Source organism: Procambarus clarkii, chromosome 70 (assembly GCF_040958095.1).
Source record: "Procambarus clarkii isolate CNS0578487 chromosome 70, FALCON_Pclarkii_2.0, whole genome shotgun sequence".
Taxonomy (NCBI): Eukaryota; Metazoa; Arthropoda; class Malacostraca; order Decapoda; family Cambaridae; genus Procambarus; species Procambarus clarkii.
This window is the reverse complement of record NC_091219.1, coordinates 29,736,383-29,764,306: the sequence shown is the minus strand read 5'-3', so window position 1 is coordinate 29,764,306 and position 27,924 is coordinate 29,736,383. Positions and strand designations below refer to the sequence as shown.

General features: G+C 42.4%; 1 protein-coding gene across 1 annotated transcript; it reads left to right on the top strand.

The window, feature by feature from the left end:
- Positions 1 to 25: 25 nt before the first annotated feature.
- Positions 26 to 27,366, top strand: Su(P) (prostaglandin E synthase Su(P)). The gene is made up of 6 exons (XM_045770349.2): positions 26 to 442; positions 2,776 to 2,991; positions 9,389 to 9,585; positions 20,083 to 20,194; positions 24,347 to 24,447; positions 26,564 to 27,366. Exons 1-6 carry the CDS (start codon positions 113 to 115, stop codon positions 26,838 to 26,840), a joined length of 1,233 nt encoding a protein of 410 aa, XP_045626305.2. The 5' UTR covers positions 26 to 112; the 3' UTR covers positions 26,841 to 27,366.
- Positions 27,367 to 27,924: the final 558 nt, after the last annotated feature.

Sequence of the window (27,924 nt, the reverse complement as noted above, 5' to 3'; positions counted from 1 at the left end):
TATTTCTAAATTCTGAACATGTACACTGTTGACTGAAGATTAAGGAGCCGGAGCAGAGGAGCAGACAGGCGAGCAGCGCCGGTGTCACCAGTTGTCTGCGTACTTGGCCGTCATGGCTCTCTTCGGCAGAACATTCCTCATAAATCTAAGCAGAAATGAAGGTGTTATATTTAGAAGTATAAAGATTGGAGGTGTAGAGCAGGGCGTAGGAGGGCAGCGGTTGGCGAGGTGGGCAACTACCAGGATAACCTCGCCGCCCAAGCCGTCATGGTGGAAGAACTACAGCAAGTTGGTGGGGTTGGGGTTTGGAGCCGGAGCCTTGGTCAGCACCGCCTACATGTACCACTTGTACACGAAGGTCGCCACTCCAATACCAAACTCTTCTGCAGGTGGGCAATATGTCCTCGCAAAGAAACCACCAACCTTCTCTCCTTCTAGATCAGTAAGTAATTATTTCAGTGTCCCCAGAGTATTCTTATTGTACAGTACGTCAGAGCCGAGGTACTGGTGCTTGGTCAAGTCGTCCCAACTTCTTGGTCACTATTTATCAAATCAAACACTTTATTCATAAATGGTTGTACTTTTATATTTGAGAAAGTTTACATAAAAAGTACAGTAAGTACTGTACAGTACTGTACAGTGGAACCTCGGTCTACGAATTGAATTTGTGCCAAGAGAAAGCTCGTACACAAACAAATTTTCCCATAAGAAATAATGCAAATTAAATTAATCTGTTCCACGCCCCCAAAAATATTAACTTAAAAATACATCTTATACAGAATACTAATCATATTTTTTGAACACAAAACAATCAGCTATAAATACTGTATAACCCATAAATAAAATAAGTGAACATTTAACTGCACTTTGCCTTTACTGAGGACTCTTGTTGTATGGGAGATGGTAAGGGGGGTGGGGGGGGCAGTGTTGGCATATGGGGAGAGTGTGGGGGGGGGGAGAGGAGCGAGAGAGGCCACATAATAAAAGTATTTTAGAGAATGATCAGGAGTCAGGTCACCAGATTCATTGAGACGAATGACCTTCACAATCCAGGCCAACATGAATTTAAAGTGGGAAGATCATGCCTCTCACAGCTATATGACCACTATGACAAAATCACTGAGGCGTTAGAAGGAAAACAGAATGCAGATGTGGTATACACAGACTTTGCAAAGGCATTCAATAAATGTGACCATGGAGTGATAACACACTAATGAGGTCAGTGGGAATAACTGGCAAAGTAGGACAGTGGATACTCAATTTTCTGTCGAACAGAACACAGAGTAACAGTCAACCATATAAAATTTAATCCAAGCGCAGTTAAAAGCTTTGTACTTCAGGGTTGCACAATTGCTTTTCCTTATTCTCATATCAGATACACCTATAGACAAAAATACAAGTCATAGTTTTGCATCATCCTTTGCAGATGACACAAAAATAAGCATGAAAATTACCTCTGCTGAAGACATTGAAAACCTACAAGCAGATATTAATAAAGCCTTAGAAAATAACATGATGTATAACAGTGATAAATTCCAGGTACAGGTACTCGGGTACGATAAAAAGGAGGACCTTAAACATAATACCGGGTACAAAACCCAATTAAATCTGCCCATAGTAGGAAAGCAGCATGTAAAGGATTTTGGAAGAATGATATCTGACGACATAACGTTTAGGGAGCATAGCCAAGCAAATATTGCGTCAACCAGAAAAATAATAAGATGGATTACGAGAACTTTCAAATCCAGGGATCCTATCACAATGATTGTACTATAACATTGATCTGACTGCAAATGGGCTCGAAGTGTCTGCCAGTAATCCATTTCTGTGACAGTTCTTTTATAATTCCAAATATCCAGCTTGGGAGTCTCGCTGCTTCCTCTGATGATGAGTTGTTATCCTGTCTTGTAGACCTGCTACACCATTATATACATCACTCATTTTTAAGTTGTATTTCCTAACAATATATTTAGTTTATATATCTGGAAAGTATGAATGGCCAGTAATAAGTGAGTGTCAAGAGAGAGAGAGAGAGAGAAAAAGAGTTGATGGATAAGTAATTCCTTTGACAAATTATATCAGGGGTCATTCAATGCCAAATCATCACAAAAAGTGGACTTTCATCCCAACTATCTCAGCTTTTCATTAAATTTGGTAGGATGGTAGGGGAGTATATTCATACAGTAGGAGCTGCTGATGTGAAGAAACCCAACATTGAATGTAATAAAATGGCTCTTTCTAGACGAGCTTTGGTGGCTCTTGGAAGCTATATTGCCGAGATAGCGCCATGCAAATGGGTTATACAGGTATCGGATGCAGGAGTTTTGTTGGCCTACAGGAGAGCAGAGCCAATATCTGAACCCCCCTCACCCAGCCATCTGCTACCCATAACTCCAGATGTTTGTGACATGTGAAACTTCAACACATGTTTGTGAACACAGGAGAGGTTACCTTGAGGTACTTCTCACCCAGAAAATGGCTTTTCATTACATTCAATGCTGGTTTTTTGCCTTTGTAATGCATACGAGCAAAAAGCGACGTTCTTTGTAAGAGAACATGTTGGATCAGTGTATGATAGCTTCAGGAAGCCTCCAGGGCTCACCCAGAAATTGGGGTTTCATTACATTCAATGCTGATTTTTGACATTATTATAGTACTGTACTGTACAATATAATATTCTTGTGACATTCTTAATAATCGTGATAAAACTTTTATCATAGTTTAAGTAAATTAAGCAAATATTCAGTGTGGCATGTCTCTCTCTCTCTCTTTCAGATTCAAATTCCAACTGATTCAACAGGATTGAAGATGACGCTATTTCAGTTTCAGACATGCCCCTTTTGCTGTAAAGTTAGGACATTCCTGGACTACTTTGGCTTATCTTATGAAGTAATTGAGGTTAACTCGGTCACACGTTCACAAACACGATGGACAGATTATCGTAAAGTTCCATTTCTTGTTGTTCAGCTCCCAAATTCGGAAGAAATATTGGTAAGTTCTTAATTTATATTTTTTCTATAAGGCAGTTTGAAAAAATAATTTAAACATTCCATAGATTTAGGAAAAATGAATATACTGCATGTACGTGAGAGTAGCTGAGGCATGTTGTTAATATAGGAAGTGAAGAAAGGGTGATAGAAGTTGGTTTTACAAGGCATTTTGGATCAGGGCTTCAATTACTGAGGTGGGTTCTGGGAATTGGTAACAGCTCTTTCCTTAAAACTTACAACCCCCTCCTTGAGCTACAATACCACAATATAATATTCTACAATTTTAAGTTGGGTGGATGAGTTTTAACACCAACCCCATACATCAAAATTATAGAGACTGACTCACATTGAGAGCGTAGTATTTTGTAGCTACAGGTACAGTATTTGCTTTGTTTAGGGTCTAGCATATATAAAAATGTGTCACTATACTACATTACAATGTTGCACATCAACTATAAGCATCTATGAACTGCTTGTTGTGGTATTGTATACATTAAACTGTAATATTTCATTCTTTGACTGCTCTAAGCAATAGGAGTCCCTGCAAGAAAAATGAAGTTAAGTCAGACTAAGTGACCTAGTCATGTGCCAAGAAAAAAAATAAAAAAAAGTAGTTTTTCCACAAACTTTCCTGTTTGTAATATTAAGCCTGTTCTTAAACCTCCGGGGTTTAAAAACAGTGCTTTCCCAGCTAGCCGGGTTCGAGTTCTTGGTGAACTGGCTGAACTGGCAGAAGTCCCATCTGGTCCCCTCCCAGGTTTGGATCTGGCTGGGTGTTGTGTGGGTCTCTCGGACCGCTTCCTTGTCTCTCCCTCCGGAGTCTCCTTTGGCTCTGCAGTCCCGCATGTGTTTGTTTCTGGGGGGCTTCTGGGTCACCCGGTGGTTGCTCGAAGGTTTGTGCAGGAGCCTGAACTTTGTGGTGATGGTCAACCCGCCGGGGTCGGGTTTGGCTTCGTCGGTTGTTCTGGTTCCTTCGGGGACGTCCCTTCCGCCTCTCTCACGATCGCTGCGTTCGTCCCCCTGGGGCATTGCGTCGGCTGCTGCATCGCCAGCTTCCTCTTTGGGTTTTTCGGGGTTCAGTGCCTTGACGCCTATCCGAGCCCTCGCTCAATGTGTTTGCAGACACGTCGTCTCTCGGCTGGGGCTTTGTGGCCAGGTCGGCCAGGGGTGGTAGGGTCTGTCCTTCTGTCGGGCCCACAGCACAGTGTGGGAGTTCGAGGCGGTGTGGTTTTTCCTTTGGAGGGTTCGGGTTGCCCGCGGATTGACGATCCGGCTCTATTCGGACTGCTCCCCGATGGTTCGTTGCCTGAACCAAGGGGGTTTGATGTGGTCCTTGGCTTTTTGGGGCTGGTAGCTTCATGTGACCCATCTGCTGAGTTCTCGAGGTTTGGCTCTCCTGGCAGTTCACGTTCGGGGGTGTCCAATGTTCTGGTGGATTTTGGTTCTGATCCCTTTTCCACGGAATCGACGGTCGATATCAACTCATTCAGCTGGCTCTTCCAAACGTACAGGTTCCTAAAGGTGGACCTCTTCGTGTTGGCATGGTCGAGGTGTCTTCCGGTATATGTGGCACCCTTCCCCGACTGCTGGGCCGTCGGGGTCGATGCTTTTCGGCAGGACTGATCGAGGTGGAGTTACCTGTTCTTCTTTCCCCTTGGTTCAGCTTGTAACAAACTAAAACTTGTTGTTAGTAATTATAAATTCCCAGATCACGTGGTCTGGCGAAACTTAGAGCCACAGCGTACTGTCTACCTGAGTAGTCGAGAAAGGTCATCCCGAGGGATTTGAGCAAGGGCAGATAAGTAAGGTCGCCAGCTTCTCCTGGTATTAAAGTATTAATACATAAAAATTTATGTATTAAAGTAAATAATTAACACTATCGCTCACTGGGCATGCGCGTGGTCAACTTAGGGGTCATGCACCGAACGTGCGGGCAAGCGCGCGGTGACACCTAAATTTGTATACTTTTCAGCTTTCTCACCTTAATTCTCATGCTACATCGTTCGTTTTGGTATCATTGTGTTTGCAATTAAATTCCCTACAGGTGTGTATAAATATAATGTCCAAAAGCCTGGCGTGACTCCCAACAGCAAAGCCTAAGTTGGCATAAGTTACCCGTAAGCGCACAAAATCAGTAAAATGTGCATACTCGTTCCATTTTTCTCACCTTAATTCTCGTGCTTCGTCGCTCGTTTTGGTATCATTGTGTTCACAATTAAATTCCCTACAGATGTGTATGAATATAATGTACAAAAGCCTGGAGTGCCTCCCCGCAGAAAAGCCTAAAGTTACCCGTGAACAAGCACCAATTTGTACACTGCAACCTAATGTGTATACTCGTTCAGTTTGATAACATCAATTTTCGTGTTACGTCTTTCATTTTGGTATCAAATTGTTCGCAATATAAAGGCGCATATTTTAAAACTAGTCCCATAATAATAGAGCAATAACTGGAATTTTAACAAATATTTTAATTCTGGAAGCTCATCATCACAAAATTATTGATATCTTTCCAGTGTTCTGACATAAATTTTTGTGTTACGTCTTTCATTTTGGTATCAAATTATTTGCGACGTAAAGGCGCGCATTTTAAAACTAGTTACAACATATTAGCACAATAAATAAAATTTTAACAAATATTATAAAATTTTGACTAAAAACTTACAGTGGAACCTCTATTAACGAGTTTAATCTGTTCTGGCACCAAGCTCGTTACCTGGAAAACTCGTCTTAAGAAACAAATATCCCCATTTAAAATAAAGGAAATAAATTTAATCCGTTCCACTCCCAAAAACATCCATACTTGTATGACTTTTTTTTATGTAAATATAATACTGCACATGTAAATATAAATGTTTTGTTGTAGTGGTTTAATATTTACTTTACCTTATGAAGAGTAGTTGCTGGCTTGAGGGAGACGATGGGGAGGTGGGAAGGAGGAGAGGGGTTATGGCGTGGAAGGAGAATCCACCTCTGAGTCAGGCGGACTCTCTCTTCTTGGGAATTTCACTCAAATTTCATTTAAAATGTCACACAAGGATGCGTTAGACCAGCACCAAATAAAAAACTACATCGATTACACTCGTTGTGTCAACAATATAATAGTCTTACCACGAAGATACAATACAATGCCGTTTTCTCAAATAGGCAATGTGGTTATTAATTTAACACTTTCGCGCTATCTGAACGCGCCAGCGCGTCCGGTTTCGTCTAACGTAAACGCATAGTGGACATAAAATTATGTCAACTTTTAAAATATTTGTATAAAATTCAATTTTTATCCGATTTACTTTGGGTTTGTTTTAAACTGCGCGCTATGAGGCTCTCTTTCTCACCACTAGGCTGCATGGTACAATAAGTTCATGAAAGGTGTGGATAACTTCGATCAAATGGTATTTTGTCCCAAACGGGTTGCAGGTGGGTGACTTTAGCCGTTTATACTGGTAATGCTTCCCCCATATCATGTATTATATGCATATGTCTGTTTAGGGAATTTTATTCCGATCAATATACAACCAAAAATAACTGTGTGCAACAAGTATAAACTTGACAAACATAACAAAAGTAAAAACATTTCGTGTGTGTTTGACGCTCACTGATATGTTCCAGCGTTGTTTTATATTTGGCGCTATTCTAACTTACGCTTTGTTGATATTTTTTACCTATGGGCACATAGAACATTCTATTGCGAACACATTGACACAAAAATGAATGACGTACATAGAAAATTAATGTCATGAGAGTGAAATAAGTATAAACTTTCAAAGCGCCGTGCGTCGTCCCGTCACCGATACCGGGTAACAATTTCACCACTTCCCACACTCTTGCGGGCGGGCCGCAATCATTATTCTACGCTTATATTCATATCACCGTGTTGGGAATTTCATTGTGAGTCCATTGATACCAAAATTAACGCTGTAGAACAAGTATGGAGGTGATTACAATCCCAAGAGTAAAAACATTTTGTTGCTGATGGGCGCTCACGGCGAGTCATCTTTGTAGTTATTTATTTGGTGCTGGTATCCCTATACGTTTCGTGACTTTTTTTTACTGATGTTCTTCTAGAGAATTTTATTGCGAACACGTTGGTGCCAAAATGAAATACGTAGCATGAGAACTAAGGTCAGAAGAGTAAAAAGAGTATACACATTTTTGTTTTTACGCTTAAGCGATAAAAACGCAGCGTGCACATTCGGTTGGCTGAGTGACCTTTGCGGAGAGCGCGAAAGTGTTAAAGAAAACAGAAATTTCATGGCAAACATGTATACAATCCCCAAGTCGATCGGATAAGAATTGGATTTTATAGAAATATTTGCTCAAATGACGCTTGAGCACGGTGTTTGGGTGCATTCAAGAGAAAAAAGTGTCACGTTCAAGCGACATATACCTGCAAAAGTGATAACACTTTCATAAAGTGTTATCACAAAGTGATAAATTAATTAAACATTTTCACACACCGGGTTGTCACTGCTTTATCAGGGCAGCTTTTCCAAGAATATGTTCACCTTTTCAAACATTCCAAACACTTCCCTGATCTCGGTGGAAGAGGCAGCATCCTCCCTTACCTCCTCATTCCCTTACTAATGGTGTAAATTGTTGATGAGGACCTGCCATTCTCCCTTGTTAGATCAATCACACAGACACCACACTCATGCTTTGCTATAATTTCCTTCTTTAAATCCACAGTAATTGTGTCTTTCTTCCTCTTGACAACACCATCTTTAGCAAGCAGCTTCTTTGGAGATATCGTGTGTTACAAATTGTAGTCGCAAAACCACTAAAAACCCAAAGAAAAGCTCAAATAAATCCAGAGGGATGCTTGTCGTGTGCGATACAACAACAACACTGGCGTCAAAGGCGTCCGAGAATTTGCGAGAACCTGCGAGATGCTAGGAAGCACCATGTGGTTTTGCTCGTTAATAGAGGCGAGCTCGTCAATAGAGACAAATTTGCTGCGAGTGGCTTGCTCGTTACTGGAAAAACTCGTTAATAGAGCCACTCGTTAATCGAGGTTCCACTGTATTTATAATCATATAAGTGTTCGGACATCAAGATTCATGTTACATCTTTCATTTTGGGATCAAATTGTGTGCATTCTAAAGGCGCTTTTTTTGATACTATCTCGAGGTCGATTGGATAAAAAATGAATTTTATACAAATATTTTTGTAGTGGACGCATGTCTGGTCCTCGGTTAGGACTCAGGAGAAAAAATGGACGAACATCAGGTCCAAAGTTACCTATACGGTTAACATCATTTAGGAGTAAAGAATCAGGTCCCCTTCTTTAGTCAAGGGCAGATGACTAGTAACCTAGATCAATGTTGCCAAATTAACATCGACATTTACAGAACATCGAGGTTACATCAACATCGACATTTAAAGAACACAATAAAGTAGTCGTCACAACTGCAAGAAAAATGACAGGTTGGATAACAAGAACCTTTCACACTAGAGATGCTATACCGATGATGATACTTTTCAAGACACTAGTGCTCTCTAGAGTGGAATACTGCTGCACAATGACAGCCCCTTTCAAAGCTGGAGAAATTGCTGACCTGGAGAGCGTCCCCTTTTCTTTTGTTGTCTTTGGTGAAGTAGCTCCGGGGAGCCGTAGGGAATCCCCCCAGAAAACCAGCGCTGAATGTAATGAAACGCAGCTTTCTGGGTGAGTCCCGGAGGCTACCCGGCAACCCTCCCTCCATCTGGTCGGCATTTTTTTCGCGTTTTTGATATCCAGCCTCAGAACTGGGGCTCCCCCTTCTCCCTCTTGGGGAGGGGGGAGATGTGCATACATGCGGCACAGCTCGTTTGGCGGCCTGCTTGTTTGCTCGTTTTCTTTTGGGGAGTTCTGTCCACTCGTTTGATGATTTTTGTTGTTAACCAGAATAGGGGATTGTTTTGTGGCGCTTACCTTTCTGGGTACCTGTCCCGGTCAATGGCAGATATAGAATGTATTTCATGTGCATTTCTATGGGCCATTGCTCCTCGTGCCTCTGTGAGAAGGCCAGGTTCTGGCTCGTGGTCCCTGGTAGGCCTAGAACTCCACCCACATTCACTGATGCAAAATAGTTAGGGTATCCATATCGGTCATGGATAGCTCCGGGGAGCCTCCAGGACTCGCCCAGAAAATGGCGTTTCATTACATTCAACGCTGTTTTTTTTGTTTTGTTAAGTATATGGAACTGTCCTATACATAATTTTATAGGACAGTAGCCAAAACAAAGATACTTAATGGTATTTCAATGGAATGGACCAAAACAATGGTACTTCACGGAAGTACCTGTGCCACTTAATTTGACTCCTCTCCTTCCTTCACATGTATACAGTATTAGGTTTTAATATCTTGCGTTACTGTTGAAATTTGATGAAAATTAATTTAAATATTTTTTTTTTCTCAGCAACTAAAGGACAGCACTATGATTATATCAGTACTTCAGTCTTTCCTCAATAACAAGACTGCAAATCTTCAGGATCTTGTGAAATGCTATCCTCTTGTGGCCTATTCAGATGGGAGAAAAACACACATTGAAGTTATGAATCGTTACTTTCTGATGTATGGGCAACATCCATCAGATCGCTCTCAGGAAGACATTGTGTAAGTTATTTAGGCATCTTAAATTATGAATACCTTAGTGTTTTTGTATACATATTTTTGACCAAGGGGGGATTCCCCCCCCCCCCCCCTCTCCTTCATCTCTATCCACCAGGCTTTGTGTGAATAGCCCCAGGGAAAAAGTATCAATACAAATTGTCTTTTTCTGGTTATGAACAGGACTGTGCTCAGTGGAGAGCATACCTTAATCAATCATGATGTAACGACTGACTATAACACACAAACCTTTTGAATCACTCAAAACTGCCGCCAAATAGTTCATGGAGACTTAAACCACAACAACAAATCTTTCTTAAACTACTAACCAATTAAACAGTGACCAGCTATCCTGCCAGTGCACACAAGGGCTGGAGGAGGCAGGCCCCCCTCACTCTATGCCTGGCATTTTTCGTATTGAAAGCTTCCGACTCAGATAAGTGCAATATTTTGCTCCTTAGTAAGATTGTTCTCAGTCTTGGCCCACACCTAAACCTGTGTATAAGTTATGTTTTGCTAGGTAACAATTTTAAATCTTAGCACAAGGAGGAGTCTTCCCAGTTTTAAGGTTCACTTCAAGGCATGGTACCTATGTTGTTTGCATGCTTCTATTCTCCCAGTCTGCTTAGATTTAGCTTCATGGAAGTACTCTCCTTGGCATCAGTTGCAAGGACAAATGACTACAAATGGTTTGCTTTCCTGAAGCTATTTGGCAAATCGGTTACCCATCTCTTAATACAGTGTATTTGGGGACTCTGGTCTCCTATCTGAGGCCTGTGCAGCCATGCTTACCCATTATATTTTCACCACATTATAAGGGTTGAGCACTCAGTTAATTTTTAGTGGCTGTGATGTATAAAGGTGTCTTTTGTTTAGTCTGGCTCTTCTCGTCCTTTTTCATTGATAGACAATAAAGTCTCAGTAAGGGCCAACTAAAGGCTGGGGTATCACTTTGGTTGTTTAGGTTTTTCTCATGGACAAGGGAGGTTTATTTGCCTAATTTATTTGCTGTTTGAAGTTTAATGGATAACCCTCCCACTCCCCTATCTTCCACTCCCCTATCTTAGTGCTGGTGGGAGAGGACTTCGTCTGAGCAGGCTGTGTGCTGGTTTCTGCTTGTTCCATCTTGGGGGTTGGATGCTAATCTGGATGGAACCTTCTCAAGGGAATTGCCCAGGTTCAAGTAATGAACCAATGGAGAATGGTCTGAATGGAGCTGGAGGACAATGGCCAGAGTAATTCAAATCCTCCTCGAAGCATGCTGCACAGCTACAAACAGGTGCAACCATACTGTGTACTGGATGGACTGTCCCAACCAAAGGACCTGGCCAGACTGGTTATTGTTGGTCACAAATCCCCAACCCAGGGCCAATATGTTCATAAACACATTGAGCTAGGTGCCAAGGAACTAAACCTCGAAAAGCCGAAAAAGGAAGCTGGCGATGCAGAAGCCAACAAAGGGTGATCAGGGTCCAAACCCAACAATTGCAGCAAAGGGATGAACTGAAGAAACCAGAATATCCCCCTGAAATCACACCTTACTCAGCAGAAAAACCATGCAGACTAAGTTCAGGTTCCTGCATAAATGCTTAAGCCAACACCAAGTCACCAGGGGCCACCTCAACACCAGAAGGTGGCAATGCTGTAGCCAAGGAACTGAAGCCAGAGCAAAGCCGCTGGTGGAAAAGAAAGTGACGACAGCCAGGAGTCTCACGAGGCCCAGCCAAGTCTGAACCTGGGACTGAACCAACTGGGACTTATGCTAGTCCACCATGAACTCAAAACAGGTGAGTTGGAATTGAACCAGATCCCTGGTTAGCAGACATGCTGCTTGACTAGGGACCTAAACCAACACGTCATCAAGGTAGGCAAGAATATGAATCCCCAGTAAATGAAGAAAAGTCACCATGACCCTAGACAATCTGGTAAAAACACAGGGAGCCAGATTCAGACTAAAGGGAAGGATGCTGAAGTGGCAAGCTCGACGCCCCATGTCAAAACTTAACCATTCTCTGACCTTGGATGTATGGGGATATGTGGATATGATACCAACATCAAATCATATATCAGACGTCACCCTATCCCCACTGGATTTTGAAGAAGCCATAAACAGTATGCCTATGCACTCTGCACCAGGCCCGGATTCTTGGAACTCTATATTCATCAAGAACTGTAAAAAAACACTATCGCAGGCCCTCCACATTCTGTGGAGACAAAGCTTAGATACTGGCGTTATCCCTGATATACTAAAAACAGCAGAGATAGCACCACTTCATAAAGGAGGAAATAAGACAGAGGCAAAAATTACAAACCGATAGCACTAACATCGCACATCATAAAAATTTTTGAGAGTGCTAAGAAGTACGATCACAAAATACATGGAATCACAGCATCTCTATAACCCCAGACAACATGGTTTCAGAACAGGGCACTCTTGCCTGTCGCAGTTGCTGGACCACTATGATATGGCATTAGATGCTATGGAAGAAAAACAAAACGCGAATGTAATTTACACAGATTTCGCAAAAGCTTTTGATAAATGTGACCATGGTGTTATTGCACATAAAATGCGTTCAAAAGGAATTACCGGAAAAATAGGCAGATGGATCTACAATTTCCTGACTAACAGAACCCAATGTATAATAGTCAACAAAATAAAATCCAGCCCATCAACCGTGAAGAGCTCAGTCCCCCAGGGTACTGTGCTTGCTCCAGTACTTTTTCTCACCCTCATATCGGACATAGACAAGAACACAACCTATAGCACTGTATCATCCTTTGCAGATGACACAAGGATCTTCATGAGAGTAGGCAACATAGAGGACACGGCAAACCTCCAATCAGATGTAGATCAGGTCTTTCTATGGGCTACAGAAAATAATATGGTGTTTAATGAAGATAAGTTCCAGTTCATGCGCTATGGAAAAAATGAAAATATAAAAACAGAAACCACGTACAAAACTCGGGCAAATCATAACATAGAACGAAAAGGCAATGTAAAGGATCTGGGTGTACTCATGTCGGAAGACCTTACCTTTAAAGAACACAATAAAGTAGCCGTCACAACTGCAAGAAAAATGACAGGTTGGATAACAAGAACTTTTCACACTAGAGATGCTATACCGATGATGATACTTTTCAAAACGTTTGTGCTCTCTAGAGTGGAGTATTGCTGCACGATGACAGCCCCTTTCAAAGCTGGAGAAATTGCTGACCTGGAGAGCGTGCAGAGATTCTTTACTGCTAGAATCCACTCAGTAAAACATCTAAACTATTGGGACCGACTAAAGAGCCTAAATCTGTACTCCCTTGAGCGCAGGCGGGAGAGATACATAATAATTTACACGTGGAAAATATTAGAGGGGCTGGTCCCAAACCTGCACACAGAAATAACATCACATGAGACCAGAAGACATGGCAGGATGTGCAGAATACCCCCGTTGAAAAGCAGAGGTGCAACAGGTACTCTGAGAGAGAACTCTATCAACATCAGAGGCCCGAGACTGTTCAACACGCTTGTGCTACACATAAGGAACATAACTGGCAAACTCCTCACAGTGTTCAAGAGAGAACTGGATAAGCACCTCCAAAGGATACCTGATCAACCAGGCTGTGACTCATACGTCAGGCTGCGAGCAGCCGTGTCCAACAGCCTGGTTGATCAGTCCGGCAACCAGGAGGCCTGGTCAACGACCGGGCCGCGGGGATGCTAAGCCCCGGAAGCACTTCAAGGTAACCTCAAGGTAACCTCAAAGGATGTGGCAGTAAGTGTCCTTGAGGTGCAGAGAAATCAACCAGGCCCAAGACTCCAACACAGAGCTCCAACACATGTTTATGAATTTGGGCCAGAGTGGTCATACAGAAGGGGGGACAAGGGATGAACTCATACAACCCCGAATGACCAAGGATGAAACCGAGCTCAGCCAAATCCCATATTGGGACTGGAAAAATACAAGATGCCTAGTACAGTATAGACACTGACGTCTGACCACGTCGGAAGCTACCCATTCCGTAATGACCTGACAGAGACAAGGGAACGAGGAGCACCCTGATAGCCCTGACCCCCTGGAAGGAGGACGACCAACCAACTCCATTGAAGGCCTTGAGGAATACCCCGAAAATCCCACAAATGGTGGGACCAGGAGTCTGTAAACCAGGTGAGCTGCCTCTCCGTACTGCCCTGTGAAAGGAGTGAACCATGAAGAGAAGGCATGAATCACAAACAGCGGTGTCTTTCTACTAGGCACAAAAGCAGTGCTGAGGAGCAGAAGAGGAATGGACAGCGAGAGGCTCATAACCCACAATCTGGCTCCAAAGAAGGCCTACCCAAACCAGCAGCAGGCAAAGTCCCAGCCCTACCTAGAACACGGCAACTACCTCCTGGAGTTTGGGTGCATACAGCCTACCTTGAGGTTACCTTGAGGTGCTTCCGGGGCTTAGCGTCCCCGCAGCCCGGTCGTCAACCAGGCCTCCTGGTTGCCGGACTGATCAACCAGGCTGTTGGACACGGCTGCTTGCAGCCTGACGTACGAGTCACAGCCTGGTTGATCAGGTATCCTTTGGAGCCTAGGTGAAGCTGCTGAAGCCACCGCAGTGGACAACAAGACACCTGCATCTAACCCCATGCCAAGCGAATCAATGTCCTCATGAAGCCAGCCACAAGAAAGCACCATAAGAGCAAGAAAATGGATGATCATAGCCAAGTGTGAATGAGGTCGTAAGTTTTCCTCCATGAGGGCCACATGTGCCGTGACTGCAATGCACATGTGCAGAACTAGTGACTGCACTGGCGGGAGTGTTGAATGTATTCCCCCCCCCCCCCCCCCCCCCCCTCCTTCAAAGCAACACAGTTTCAACCCCTTCCTCGCCCCTGTTTATGAACTTTTCGGATTATGAGCCCGAATTGTTCGGAAAATTTGAATCAGAACTTTACCTCAGGATACGAGTTTGTTGATACGTGTACGGCCGACCTAGTGCGTGGTGGCACGGTGATTGCGCCTCGGTTTACCACTGCCTCGCGCCCAGTGACTATCCCGCCTGAATTCTTCGCAAGGATTTACAGTTTCTTTTTGGATTTTTGGCTATTTGAGCATAAAAGTTATTATATATCTCGCCATGGGTTCCAAGAAAGTCAGTGGTAAGGTTCAAGGCAAGAAATCACATGTGAGAATGACCATAGAGGAAACACAGAGATCATTCGTAAGCATGAAAATGGTATGGTAAGCATGAAACGACTCTCCAAGAGAAAGCTGTAGTAGGCCGTTGCAGTAATCTTTTCAGTGGCAATGTGATGCCTCACTACAGACAAGTGTTGCAAAGAAGGGAAAAACAATCTTCAATGGAACGTTTCCTTGTGAGAAAATCAAGCGGTGCGCCACAAGCAGGACTTGGTGGTATGCAGGCAAAATGTGCCAGTGTGCACTCCAGAGAAATCTTCACTACCTGATGTTATAATGGAAAGGGAATTCCCTTCCAAACAGTAACCTCTCCTCCTCTCCCCTCCTTACTATCTTCCATATGCCAACAGGAGTCATCAGCAAGGGTAAGTAATAACTTGAACATACTTTTGTAGTGAAGATTTGGGTGAATTAGGTATAAAATTTGCTTTGAGGTGAAGTTTTTGGGAGGCAGGAATGGATTAATTCATTTCCCATTATTTCTTATGGGGAAATTTGCTTCAGTTTATGAATTTTCGAGTTACGAACCGTCTCCAGGAATGGATTAAATTCTTAAACCGAAGTACTCCTGTACCTTGTCAGATCAATCTTGGAATATATGACTATGTAGTCCAAAACTGAGAGGTATGAGTTGTACGGAAAAACTACTGACATTGGACCTTATATTGCTGGAAGAGTTATGGAAGACATGATTACCAGATACAAATTTCTTGGGGAATTGACAAGGCAGACAGGACAGGTTATTTCAAATGGGCATTTGACAAAAAAGAGACTCAAATGTAAACCAAGTGCCAAAATAAGTTAGACACACAATAGAATTTTTCTGGGTCTGAGTAGTGGACAAATACAATGCTTTAAGACGTGAAGTGGTGGAGGCACTGTATATGCAGTTTAAAATGAAGATGTCTAGTAGGCTTCGACACCTAAACACTAATGGATTGAAGGTTGAGAAGTGGTACCATAGATGCTCAACCTACTTAGCACAATTAGGCAGTTTGGTGAGCACATAGCATTTGTAGTGTTTACTGGTGTCAAATTATTTAGTTCTTTGTTTCTAGTTTACTGTCTGCTGCTTTCTTATTTGTTGTTTGCAATATGTTCTCTAATGTAACTACATGTTAACACTTTTATTCTCATTGTATATAGGTGACAACATGACTAATATGATAATACATGTTCTCCTTCAGCAGCCAGCACTTGAAAGTGTTTAAAATTTGCAAGGAAGAATCTCAATTAAAAACTACAGTTTTCAAAGATAAGTTATCAGATCAACCCGTCCTCTTAAAAATAACGTCACTTTTCGCTCATATGCGCACTATGGCCAAATTTGGACATAATTTGAAATGAAATCGACTCACAAAAGTGACGTACTGTTCCGTTTTCTGTTTGAGTCGTCTGGCTTACTCGGCAAGCTGAGAAGAGGATTCTTTCCATTAATGTTTTTCATACCGTTTTGAAACTTTATGAGAATTTCCTGCCCACCTAACCTATCAGAGGACCCTTAACTTACTGTTGTTGAAAAAAAAAATCCCAAATTTATGTTAATTTTTTTTTTTTTTTTTTCATTTTCAAATTACGTCCATATTCGGCCATACGGGCAAACGGCCAAAAGCTACGTTCTTTTTAAGAGGACAGGTTGATCAGATATAGATACAAGTGCTGTTTTTTCTTTTCTGAGGGTGGATCTTTTCCTTGTGGCTCTCTGAAGCTACAATGCTGATTCATTGCCAAACTACTAGGTGCCATCAGTGGCAAAGTTTTTTAGGACTACTTGGGACCCCGAGCATAACATGGCCCCTCTCTGAAGAGGTGTAGAGAGCAGTGGCACTATAATAAATTGTCAGTGAATTTTAAGCATGTCCACCACCACAGGGTAAGCACCCACAAAGCCAGTGAGACAAAACAGACCAGTTGGTTATAAGGAAATAACGAAATAATGCAGAACAATAACTTCCTCACTTGTGTTTGCTCTCACCCAGGGTAAGTATTTGTTTTTTGCCTTCTGTCTTCACTGAAGTCGGGAGCGAGTTTTGACTGGTGAGGTACACTGGGATTCAAGCGACCTGTACTTGCTGCATGCTGCATGCCGAGGTTGGCTTTCTCAGCCTCAGGTGAGCCAGGTTGATCTGCTTATACCTGTTCGGGGTCTATCAGACTCTTCCCTTCCACTTTCATTCTGAAATGAGGCTTCTTGTCTTGCCAATAAAAAAAGCTGCAGGACCCATTTCCTAATTGGATTTCCAGCTTGGTGATTCCAGTGCCTTGGATTCCTGCAGTGCCATTCCCTGCAAACCGTAAAAAACCATAAGTTTGGTGGTCTATGTGATATCCCAGCTGAACCTCCACTCGCCTTGAGCAAGTTCTAGGGTTGTGCATTGTCTGTACCACATGGCGTTGTTCAAACCTGTCTGCCTCCGTCATGCTACCTGCTGGGTCAGTGACACCTTTGACCCTAAGTCATGTGGGACTTGTCCTCCACATGTTGCTCATCTAATGTGTTATGAGGTGCCGGTGTTGTCTTGGCCGACAGACATACTTTTGTTTTTCTCTGAAAGTTGGCCACTCACTTGAGTGGTGCAAGGTTTCTTTGTGGACAGGTTTTCTTTGCACCTCTCCATTTTTGCCTGTTTGCCCTGCTCTCCCGAAGGACATAGGGATGTTGCAGCTCTGTGTTCAGGTTTCTTAGTCAGCGGCTATGCTGATTGCAGTAGACCTTTGTATAGTATATGCCTAACACTGTCACCTCGTATTGCGCGGCACTGGCGGAGCTGCTTCAGCTTGCTTTCGGTATAGATGTTACATCTGCGCTGTTTCGCAAGCTGTCTTGGGCGTTGTTTCACATCCGGCCTGCTCGTGCGCCGCCTGAGCCATCCTGACATTGGACATAGTGCTCTCTTATCGTTCTTCTCCTCAGTTTGTTGTGGCCCTTTCGGTTTAGGATTGTTCTGGGGGTCGGGTTTGTGAGCTTCATGCTCTCCTCCAGCGCAGGGGTTTCTGCTCTTTCGGTCTTCGTGATGGTTTTGTTCATTTGCAGCCGTCTCCTTCTTTTCTGGCAAAGAATGAGACTGCTGCTTTCTGGAGGGGTCCCTGAGTTGTGGATGCTTGGTTGGTTAGGCCGGGGGTGCATCATGTTTTGTGTCCGGTTGTGGCTCTTCGCTGTTATTTGCGCGCCATGGCTTCTGTGCCCGAGGACGCGCTTTGGGTTGATCCGGTTTCCCTTCTTCCCTGTTCGTGGGTGCGGGTCTCCCAGGTCGTCCGCAGAGTTAAGGCTAGATAGCCTGCAGTCTATCCCCGTACCCATGGCGTTCGTAAGTTCGCTGCTCTTGCTGCCGTCTTTGGCAGCATGTCCTGGGGCTGGTATTCGGGCACAGGGTTTTTGGTGGTCGAACAGGGTCCTGGCTGCTCGTTACCTTGTGAACGTCCAAGGGCCTAGTCGGGCCTGTGTCGCTTTAGGTCTGTGGTTGCAGCCAGTTGTCTCGACTTTTAATTGAGGAGTGAGCAGCAACTGCCTCCTGGGTGAGTTCCTATTTTTTCTTCTGGGTAGTTAGCTCCAGGGAGCTGAAGGGGCTCCCCCCAGAAAACCAGCGTTGAATGTAATGAAATGCCATTTTCTGGGTGAGACCCAGAGGCTCCCCGGCATGCCTCCCTCCCTCCGGTCGGCGGTTTTTCACGTGTTTTGACATCCAGCCTAAGAACTGAAATGGGGATTGCCAGCGTGGGGTCTGGGGCTCCCTCTTCCCCCTCCTGAGAAGGGGGAAGCTGCTCATACAACGGCGCGGCGATGTGTGAAGTCATTATCGTTTGCTCGCTTTGTTTAGCTCTATCCAATTCTTCGGCTTTTGGTAGCAATATTTTCACCAGAATAGGGGTTTGTTTTGGGATGCTTACCTTTCTGGATGCCTGACCCGGTCGATGGGAGACATAGAATGCTTCTAACCACACAGAGGTTTCTATAGGCCATTGCTCCCCTTGCTTCTTCTGAGGGGGGCCAGGTTCTGGCTTGTGATTCCCGGTAGGCCCAAAGAACTCCATACATGTGACTGATGCCAAAGTCTGACATTGGCATATCAGCCTAGTAAGCTCCGGGGAGCCTCCGGGTCTCACCCAGAAAATGGCGTTTCATTACATTCAACGCTGGTTTTTTATATGGCTTTGTTTTTGTTCCCCCCTGCCTCTGGTTGTCAGGTGGGTGAGCTTCATGCTTTCCTTCAGCACCAGGGTTTTTGTCCTTTAGCCCAGGGAGTTGTTTTGTTCATCTGCTGTTGGCTCCTTCATTTCTGGCAAAGAATGAGTTGGTTGGCTTTCAGAGGGGTTGATTGGTGGTTGATGCTTGGCTGGTTAGGCCAGGGGTGCATCTTGTTCTTTGCCGCTACTTTCGTGCCACCACTTCTGCTTTGGTGGACTCGTTGGTTGCTCTGGTTTACCTGGTCCCTCTTCTCAGGGCTCATATTTCTCTGGTTGTCTGCAGTGTTCTTCAATCTGGCCAGCCCGAGGTCTTCCCTCGTGCCCATGACATTCATTTATTTGCCGTTCTCTCAGTTGTTTTTGCCTGTATATTTGGGCAGTTATATGGGTGCGGTGTTTTTGGCAGTCAGACTGGGTCATGGCACCCAGGTTCTCTTGCATATTATTATGCCTTGTTGGCCTTGTGTGGCCTTGGGTTGTGTGTTATGGCCCGTGGTTTCTCCTTTGTGAATACTGTACCTGCGGTGCTCCCTCCTCCTTAGTGAGTTCCCTTGTATTTCTTCTCTGTGGGTAGGTAGTTTCATGGAGCCGCAAAGGACTTCCCCAGAAAATCAGCATTGAATATGAATGTAATAAATGCCAGTTTCTGGGTGAGCCCCGGAGGCTCCCTGACACCCTCCTTTTCCCAGACAGTCGGGGCTGGTTTTTCCCATCATCGTAGAACTGAGAGTTGAGCAGCCGGCTGACCCAGTCTGCCCCCCAAAACGAGGGGAGGAATCGTTTCTTTACATTGGTGGTGGTATTTTTTTTCTTTGGTTGTTTGAGACATCGATAACCAGCAGTGGTGTGTTTTTTCTTGCTAATTTTGTGGGTGCTTTTCCACTGGCAGACATGATTAAAATTCACTGACAGTTTGATTGTAGTGCCACTGCTCTCTGCACTGCTTTAGAGGGAGACGTGTTCTGGCTCATGGTCCTCGGTAGGCCTACAAGAACTCTGCGAGTGATGGCACTTAATAGTTTGGCACTGTATCAGCATTGTAACTTCAGGGAGCCACGGGGATTCGTCTAGAAACTGGAATTTCATTACATTCAGTGCTTTTTTTATTTTTATTTTTTATTTTATTTTTTTTTTTTTGCAGAGAAGAACGCAAGTGGAGGAAATGGGTGGATGATGTATTTGTACATGTTCTTTCCCCTAATGTTTATCGTACTCCCAAGGAAGCATTCCAAGCATTTGAATGGTTTTCTAAAGTAAGTGGATTTAACAGTAATATACTAATATGTATGGTGATAAATTAGAAAACATAGCAGTTTGATGGCTAACCTGTTAATTCACACAAGGAATTTTACTGAAGTAAATTGAACACTAAATAGTTGATATTGATTACTATTAGGTCTTAGTCATCCAGAAATAATTTCATTAAGAAAATATTTGTAATGCTGTGCTTCCTTTCAGTGTGAACATTTTTCTTCAATTGGAAAAATATGCTGGTACTGTATACCTTGCCACTGTCCAACATGGCACCGGTGTGAATAGTTGTCAACATATTCACCTCGTGTCTGTCCCTCCAGTGCACTGATAAGATATTGTCACACTTTCGCAGCTGGCAATCACCCACTGCAATACCAATGCCAAATACTGGTATTTCCCTCCTGTGGGCCTTGACAGTGCTCATACGCCGGTGTTGTGGTCAAGGAGGAATCTGGTCAACAAGGGGCTGGTATAGTAGACAGGATATGCCCCTTGTTCAGCAACAGTTTCATGAGTGTGTCGACAACACTGCCGGAGAACCCGTGTGGATCTTGAGCTGGTATGTCAATGTCTGTACCTAAATACAGTATTATGTCCACGACAATACCAGTTTCGCAGTCACATAGCGCGAAAAACTTTAGTCCAAACTGGTGACGCTTTGATGAGATGTACTGCTTGAATGTCAGTCGTCCCTTAAAGAGAACTAGCGATTCATCAGTCACCACATTCTGTCCTGGTGCAAAATAGTCACGGAACTTTCGTCTCATCACTAAAAATCTTCTGCACCTTCCAAAGTCTGTCCTGTCTTCATTATCATTGTTCTCAAAGTGCAGGCACCTGAGAAGCAACAGGAACCTATCACGTGACATATACCTGTTGAACATGGGGAATGGAACAAGGCTGTCTTTGCTCCAATAATCCTGGATCACATTTTTTCAGAATGTTTCATCATCATGCTCAACGCTAAAAATACGTACATTTCCTCATTTGTCATGTCTTTCCATCTTGTCATGCAAGAGGCAGGTAAAATGCCTCTTGCATGAGGCTGCCAAGGTCAATGAGGCTGTGAGCATATCTGTTCATCTGCAACAAGATGGTCCATGAATTCCTTATCAAAATATGCTATAAAATAGTCTATTTCAGCCATATCACCTGTATAGGGGAATAACAGTGTCACACCAACATCGGTACCATCAAATGTTGGAATTTGTGGGACAGAAGTCTCACAATCCTCCCACACAAGTACACCTGTGGATTTGGTTTTGTCGCTAACACCACCACGAGCACCAAAAATACGGCTCCGTTGTCTTGTGCTAGAGCTGCATATAGGTATGCCAGGAGATGAATGTATTCTGTGTAGTGTAGGCATACCATGAACACCTGATGTCGAGGGAACACTGTCGTTATTGTCCTCTGGCTGCGTGACACGCTGCCACTTGCCTCGGCGTGTTGCTGGGGCAGCAAAACCCCACCTAGTAACACCATCGCTGCTCATACTCGTTTCGTCAGCACTGCTTGTATTGGAGCTTATGTCACTGAAGCCCGAGAATGATTCATCACATGTACTATCACTAAATAAATTCGCATCAGAGGACACAACGTGGTGGTGACTTTAGCAGTGTTGATCCGGGGCGGCAAGGCATGCCGGGTGAGGCACGTGTACTGTACACACTCGCAACCCCCCTCCATCTCATTCTCCCCTTCACTCGTGTCAGACCTCTGTGTTAGGTCTTTCTCTGGAGCATAGTCTAAATCATCATCCATCACTCCATCATCATACAATATGTCGCGTATTTCCTCCTCAGAGTCTATTTCCTTGACAGTGGAGTGGGAGCTCGTAGACGATGCGTCAAACATGACTGTTTCCTTGAAACTGAGGCTCCCCACAACCCTGGGGCATGCTGGGATTTTTTTTTTTCAAAATGGCAGACGATCACTAGGGCCCTCAGACATTCATTTCGTACCAGTGTCACTGTGCGCCAGTTTTAAATTGTATGCTATACTAGTAACTAGAAGATCCCCGAGGCGCGTTGTGCAACACTTATTGAGCGCCTAAAGGCATGTTGCGCACAACCCATTGAGCACCTAAAGACATGTTGCGCACCACCCATTGAGCGCCTAAAGGCACGTTGCGCACTACACATTGAGCACGTAAAGGCACATTGGGCGCGTAAAGGTGCGTTGCGCAGTGCAGTCATTAATCATAGAAATGAATGTCATTTGGGCCGTTTAACCCCTGGGCTGCTCTTGTGATTATAGCCTGCAACATGCCCAGGTGCAAGAAAAAATAATAAAAAAAAAAAATCTATAAAAGTGATCATTTGCAATCCCAGACCATGGGAAAAATAAAAAATAAATTGTAGGTGACATATTTTGGCCACAATAGGGCGAGGAAGTCTGGCAAAATTGAGGCATTGACAGAGCAATTGTCGGAGGCGGTCAGCTCCGCCAGGGCTGTCGGGCGGGAGTTGCCACAAAGATGACATTACCTAATTATTTCCATGTCTCTCACTGATTTTTCCTTAGGCTTTTTGCATTAATATTATTCAATAGTGAGTGTGTGATATATTTATAGAATGTGTGAATCATCGCTATACTCAAAATTATGGTGTGCATATTAGTGATTCAATTATTATGTTCATAGAACAATAAACAAATAGTTTTGCTGTTATTACATTGTATACACGTGTTATATATAAGTATCTGCATGTTTTGTTTGCCAAACGAACCACTAAGGTGGTATGGTGTTAAAACACTGAGGAGAAGCCAACACACATCAGCCAGCCACTGCCACCTCCTTCCCTCCTTCCCTCCTTCAACAACTGCTCACTTGCCAATATTTCTCCTCCCACCATACTGTTTTTACTTTTATTCACTATATACAGATGTTATATATAAGTATCTACATGTTTTGTTCACCATACCTGCGCAACTAAGCTGGTATGGTGAGTTCAGACATAACAGAGGTCGCCACACACAGTTGGCCAACGTTGCCTCCCTCCCTCACTCACTCTTTCAAGGCCAGACACACTAACAGTCCTCCTCCACCTATACTCTTTGTGGTGTTATTACACTATATGCACACATTATACAGTATATAAGTATCTACATGTTTTGTTCACCATAACTGTACAACTAAGCTGGTATGGTGAGTTCAGACAATAACAGAAGTCACAACACAAAGTCAGCCAATGCTGCCTCCCTCCCTCCCTCACTAAGATTTCTCCCACCATATTGTTTGTGCTGTTATTACAGTATATCTCGAGATGATTTTGGGGCTTTTAGTGTCCCTGCGGCCCGGTCCTTGACCAGGCCTCCACCCCCAGGAAGCAGCCCGTGACAGCTGACTAACTCCCAGGTACCTATTTTACTGCTAGGTAACAGGTGCACAGGGTGAAAGAAACTCTGCTCATTGTTTCTCGCCGGTGCCTGGGATCGAACCCAGGACCACAGGATCACAAGTCCAGCGTGCTGTCCGCTCTGCCGACCGGCTCCCTTATATATACTCACGTTATATATAAGTATCTACGTTTGTATTCACCATAGCGAACCACTAAGCTGATATGGTGATTCTAGACAATAACAGGTGGCCACACAGAGTCAGCAGACGAAGCTACTTCCCTCCCTCACTCAGCATTACTGTTCCCACCATACTATGCACAGCACTGATTATCACAAAAATCCTGCTATTAACAGAATTCTGGTCATTTTTATCAGTCAGGGGTCTTCTGTAATACTATCATCATAAATATTACCAGTTTCATATATATTTTTTACATTTTTTAAGCGATGCTGTGGTCACAAGCTGAACAGCAGTGCTGTTAGCTCATGCTGCGTCTGCCAGCTTTTATTACTCGCCCAGTACTGAGGCTCTCACACGTGGGAATGTTGCCACAATTTTTTTTTAAATGGCATCTGTTTACAAGAGCCCTGAGGAAGCTGATGTAAACCCCGTGTAGCCTTGGGACATTTAAATCTTGCACGGTACTCCAACACATCAATAGCTGTGGTGTGCAATTCTGCGACAGTTACTCACCACAGCTATTGATGTGGTGCACAGTTTAAGGGTTAATAATTTGTGCTCAACACTTAGTTTATGTACAGGTACTTATACTATAACTAAGTGTGTTTTTATTTTTCTCATGATGCAGGTTGGCAGTTGGGAGGAGCACTTTGCAACATGGGAACGGCTACTAGTTATCTATGTTGGTGCAGTTGCCATGTTTTTTATTGGTAAAAATTTAAAAAGAAGGTAATGTGCTATCAACAGATTTATTTAAACTTTGTTTTGATTCACAAATTAGGGTGGCATCAACAATAATGTCTCAGGCAACCTTTCTTAATATACTTTCTAGTTCATTTATCTTATTATACTTCATTGAAACCATTCCCCACGTTGTTGTTTTTTTCACCCAGGCTTTTAAATGCCTTCCCATTACATTCTAGCTCTTGTATCTTAGTTGATATTTTCATTTGCAAGTTTAGTAATGGAATAGGTCTATATCTGCACATTATTTAATTATAATGGGTTTCTACAGTATCTAGGCCTATTAGTTGACTTGCACAACAACTTGTTGTTTTAGTGTACAATAATAAACTGCAAAAAAGTATGGAAGTGAAGTCAACTTTTAGCTATATCCACATCCAGATGGCTCTATGCCCTCTACATTTATCCATCTATTAATTATCACTACCCTGTGTCTCTATTTTCATGAAGCAGAGGTATGAATCCAAATAAAAAAAAGTGAATAATATAATGAAAGAAGGTTATAGATTATTGAAAGGGGAAAATATAATTCATACATTTTATCGTTCACACAACAGAATATAGCATTACAGATAAACAAGCACCACCATACTTCTGCACTCTATCACTTCATAAGGCACAGTGCTCCTCGTGAATTATCACATACAGTGCAAACTAAAACATTCACTCTATCTGCGCAAACATATTGTACCCAGCCTTCTTCCTTACAACATCCTGTGCATTGTTCACACTCAATCCCCCACTTCCTCGAACACTCGTTGTGTTTTCTCTCTTCCCGCTCCTTTTCTTGTGGAATATTTGCTTTCACTGACTGCAATTGTGTGTAACATCACCAAATTGCATATGGCTTGTCATATGCCATTTGTTATCAAAATTCAATAAATTATGAGAGCAATGCGTACCAAACTGAAGTAGACTAGTCAAGTGAGGGATCCTCTTTGCTCGTCTGTAACATGGCTTAGGCATCAAACACGGTAGTAATGGCAATCCTGTCTCAAGACTACCACATGTGGCTGGGCATGTGGGATCTCACAGGTGTGTGGTGCTGGATACTCTTGCAATGACCACATGCAGTTTGATGGCTTTCACTACCTTATAAACCAAAATGTGTAATGAAAGTTTCTTCTTCTATGGCCTCATCAGTCGAGTCATGTGAGACAACTTAACCCCTTAGACAACGGAAATGGAGAAAAATGACCATACCTGCCTATGCACAAAAAATATAAGAATTCCAAGAAATAATTTTTCATTATAGAATTAATTTATATGCAAAATGTAAGAAAAAGTAAAAAATTAGTAAATATTTATTGTTATACAGTACTGGGTGGAGATGCTCTGTAAGTCTGCATCTGGCACTCATCAGTTCCAGGTGCTCGACTTTTGCCAATGCTTCATGTTTTTATCCTGCGATTGTTTTATCACTTATTTGTCTTTATTTACATCCACAGGGCTTTTATATCCATATTTGCATCATACATGTAAAACCTAAACAATTAAATCATCATATAATGATGACTACATTTACATTTGCACCACGATTTTTTTTGTGGGTCAAGGTAAACTCATTACTTCCACATGGACCTATTATATCCATATTTGCGTCATACATGTAAAACCCAGATAATAATTTTTTAAATCTTATGATAACTGCATTACCCTGTGAATCAACAATTGTTGACAACTGCTGTCCAAGGGTTAATTTGAAATTTCATATGGTGTTTAGATCTACGTGATGCCTTCGTGCTGATGGACAAAGTTCTCCCTTATGGTGGGCCATTTCAACTCTGCTCTCATTCTGACTTCTCATGGGCTTTGTAGCTTTTAAGATGACTCGCATAGCCTCATATGTACTAGATACTATTCTGTAATAATGATTGATGTAAGTGATATGTCCATTTGTGTATATATTATTTTTTTCATCACTTCACCAATAGCCAATCATTCCTTGTATATAGCTCCAATTTGCTGATTAAAGCAGCATTTGCAAATAACTGTAAAGGCATACATTCTGTTCTTGTTTATTTGTGGCACACATTAGATCTATCTAACCTTAATGTGACACACATTAGTCGTAAATATTAATGACTTGCAATGTTTTCAGACATCAGTTGAAAGATGATGTGAGGCAATCATTTTATGAAGAAACCAACGTTTGGCTGGAAGCTCTGAAAAAGAAAGGCACAAAATTCATGGGTGGAGACCATCCCAATCTCTCGGACCTTGCAGTATATGGGATATTGACTGCTGTTGAAGGCTGTGAAGCTTTTCATGATCTTAAGCAAAATACAACAATTTCCTTGTGGTTTGAACATATGAGAGAAACTGTGTCACAGCATGGAGGAGCCATCTTGACAACTGAGAAAGGAAATGTGGCTTAACAAATGTTACCAAGATGGAAATGCATTACCTAAATATTTAACTTTTAAAAGTACTCTCCTGTACATTAATTAATGGCTTCACCAAACTTAATATTACAGGAATATTGAACAAACATAATTTAGCAATAATTTAAATGATAAATTTAGCATGTGCCGAACAGTCTTTCACTCTTGATCTTTCCGTATTTGAGAAAAGTTCTCAAATATCTATGGCCAGATAGATTACAAAGCTTCAGTTAAACTACAATAATAACTTTATACAAAATTGTAATTGGCTGACAACATTTTATACAAAAAAATTTACTTGACGAGAAAGAGTGTTTTTGCTAACATTGTGAATATGGTATACTTATAGCATATAAATGTGGAGGTCAGTCATATTCTTGTTCTAATCTCTTAGGAGTTTTGTTTATAGCAATGAAAAGTAAGTTGTATTGAAAGTTTAGGGAATAAATAATCTGACCACGATAAAAATTGTAATGTACATCTTTCATATTATTGTAAATACAATTTTATATTTATTAAATAGTATTTTAGTTTCCTGAAATATGTAAATGTGCATGAAGGGTTATATTTTAGTATAATTAATTATAAAATACCAGACAGAGGCGTATTCCAACCCATTGCTTAATCATCTCAAGTGCCATTTTCATACAAAAATAGACTTTACAAAGAAAATACATTTAAGTCTTGTAGTTTTTATTTTATATTGGCTTCACATAACTGAAGAAACAAACAGCGGATAGTACCGTAGAGTGTTCTTAACATATGATGCGTGACATCATTGATGAGGAATGTGAACAATCAAATAGCAAGTTTTGATGGTGTGAGGATATAGAAATAGATTATCAAAAGTGGATACGAAGGGTTAAAGATGATATAGAAAAAGTACTCTGATGTGAGCAGAAGGTACATGTAGTTTCAGCAGAAAAACGCAGTAAGTGCCTGGCGTACGGCTGTAGTGGTGTTGGAAGTCGATAATTAAAGAAAAAAGATAAGATGGATAAGAAAATATTTAATTTCATTATTTATGGGAGTCAGTAGTGGGGGAAACTAAATGAAATGGTAGCAAAGTTATTGAAAA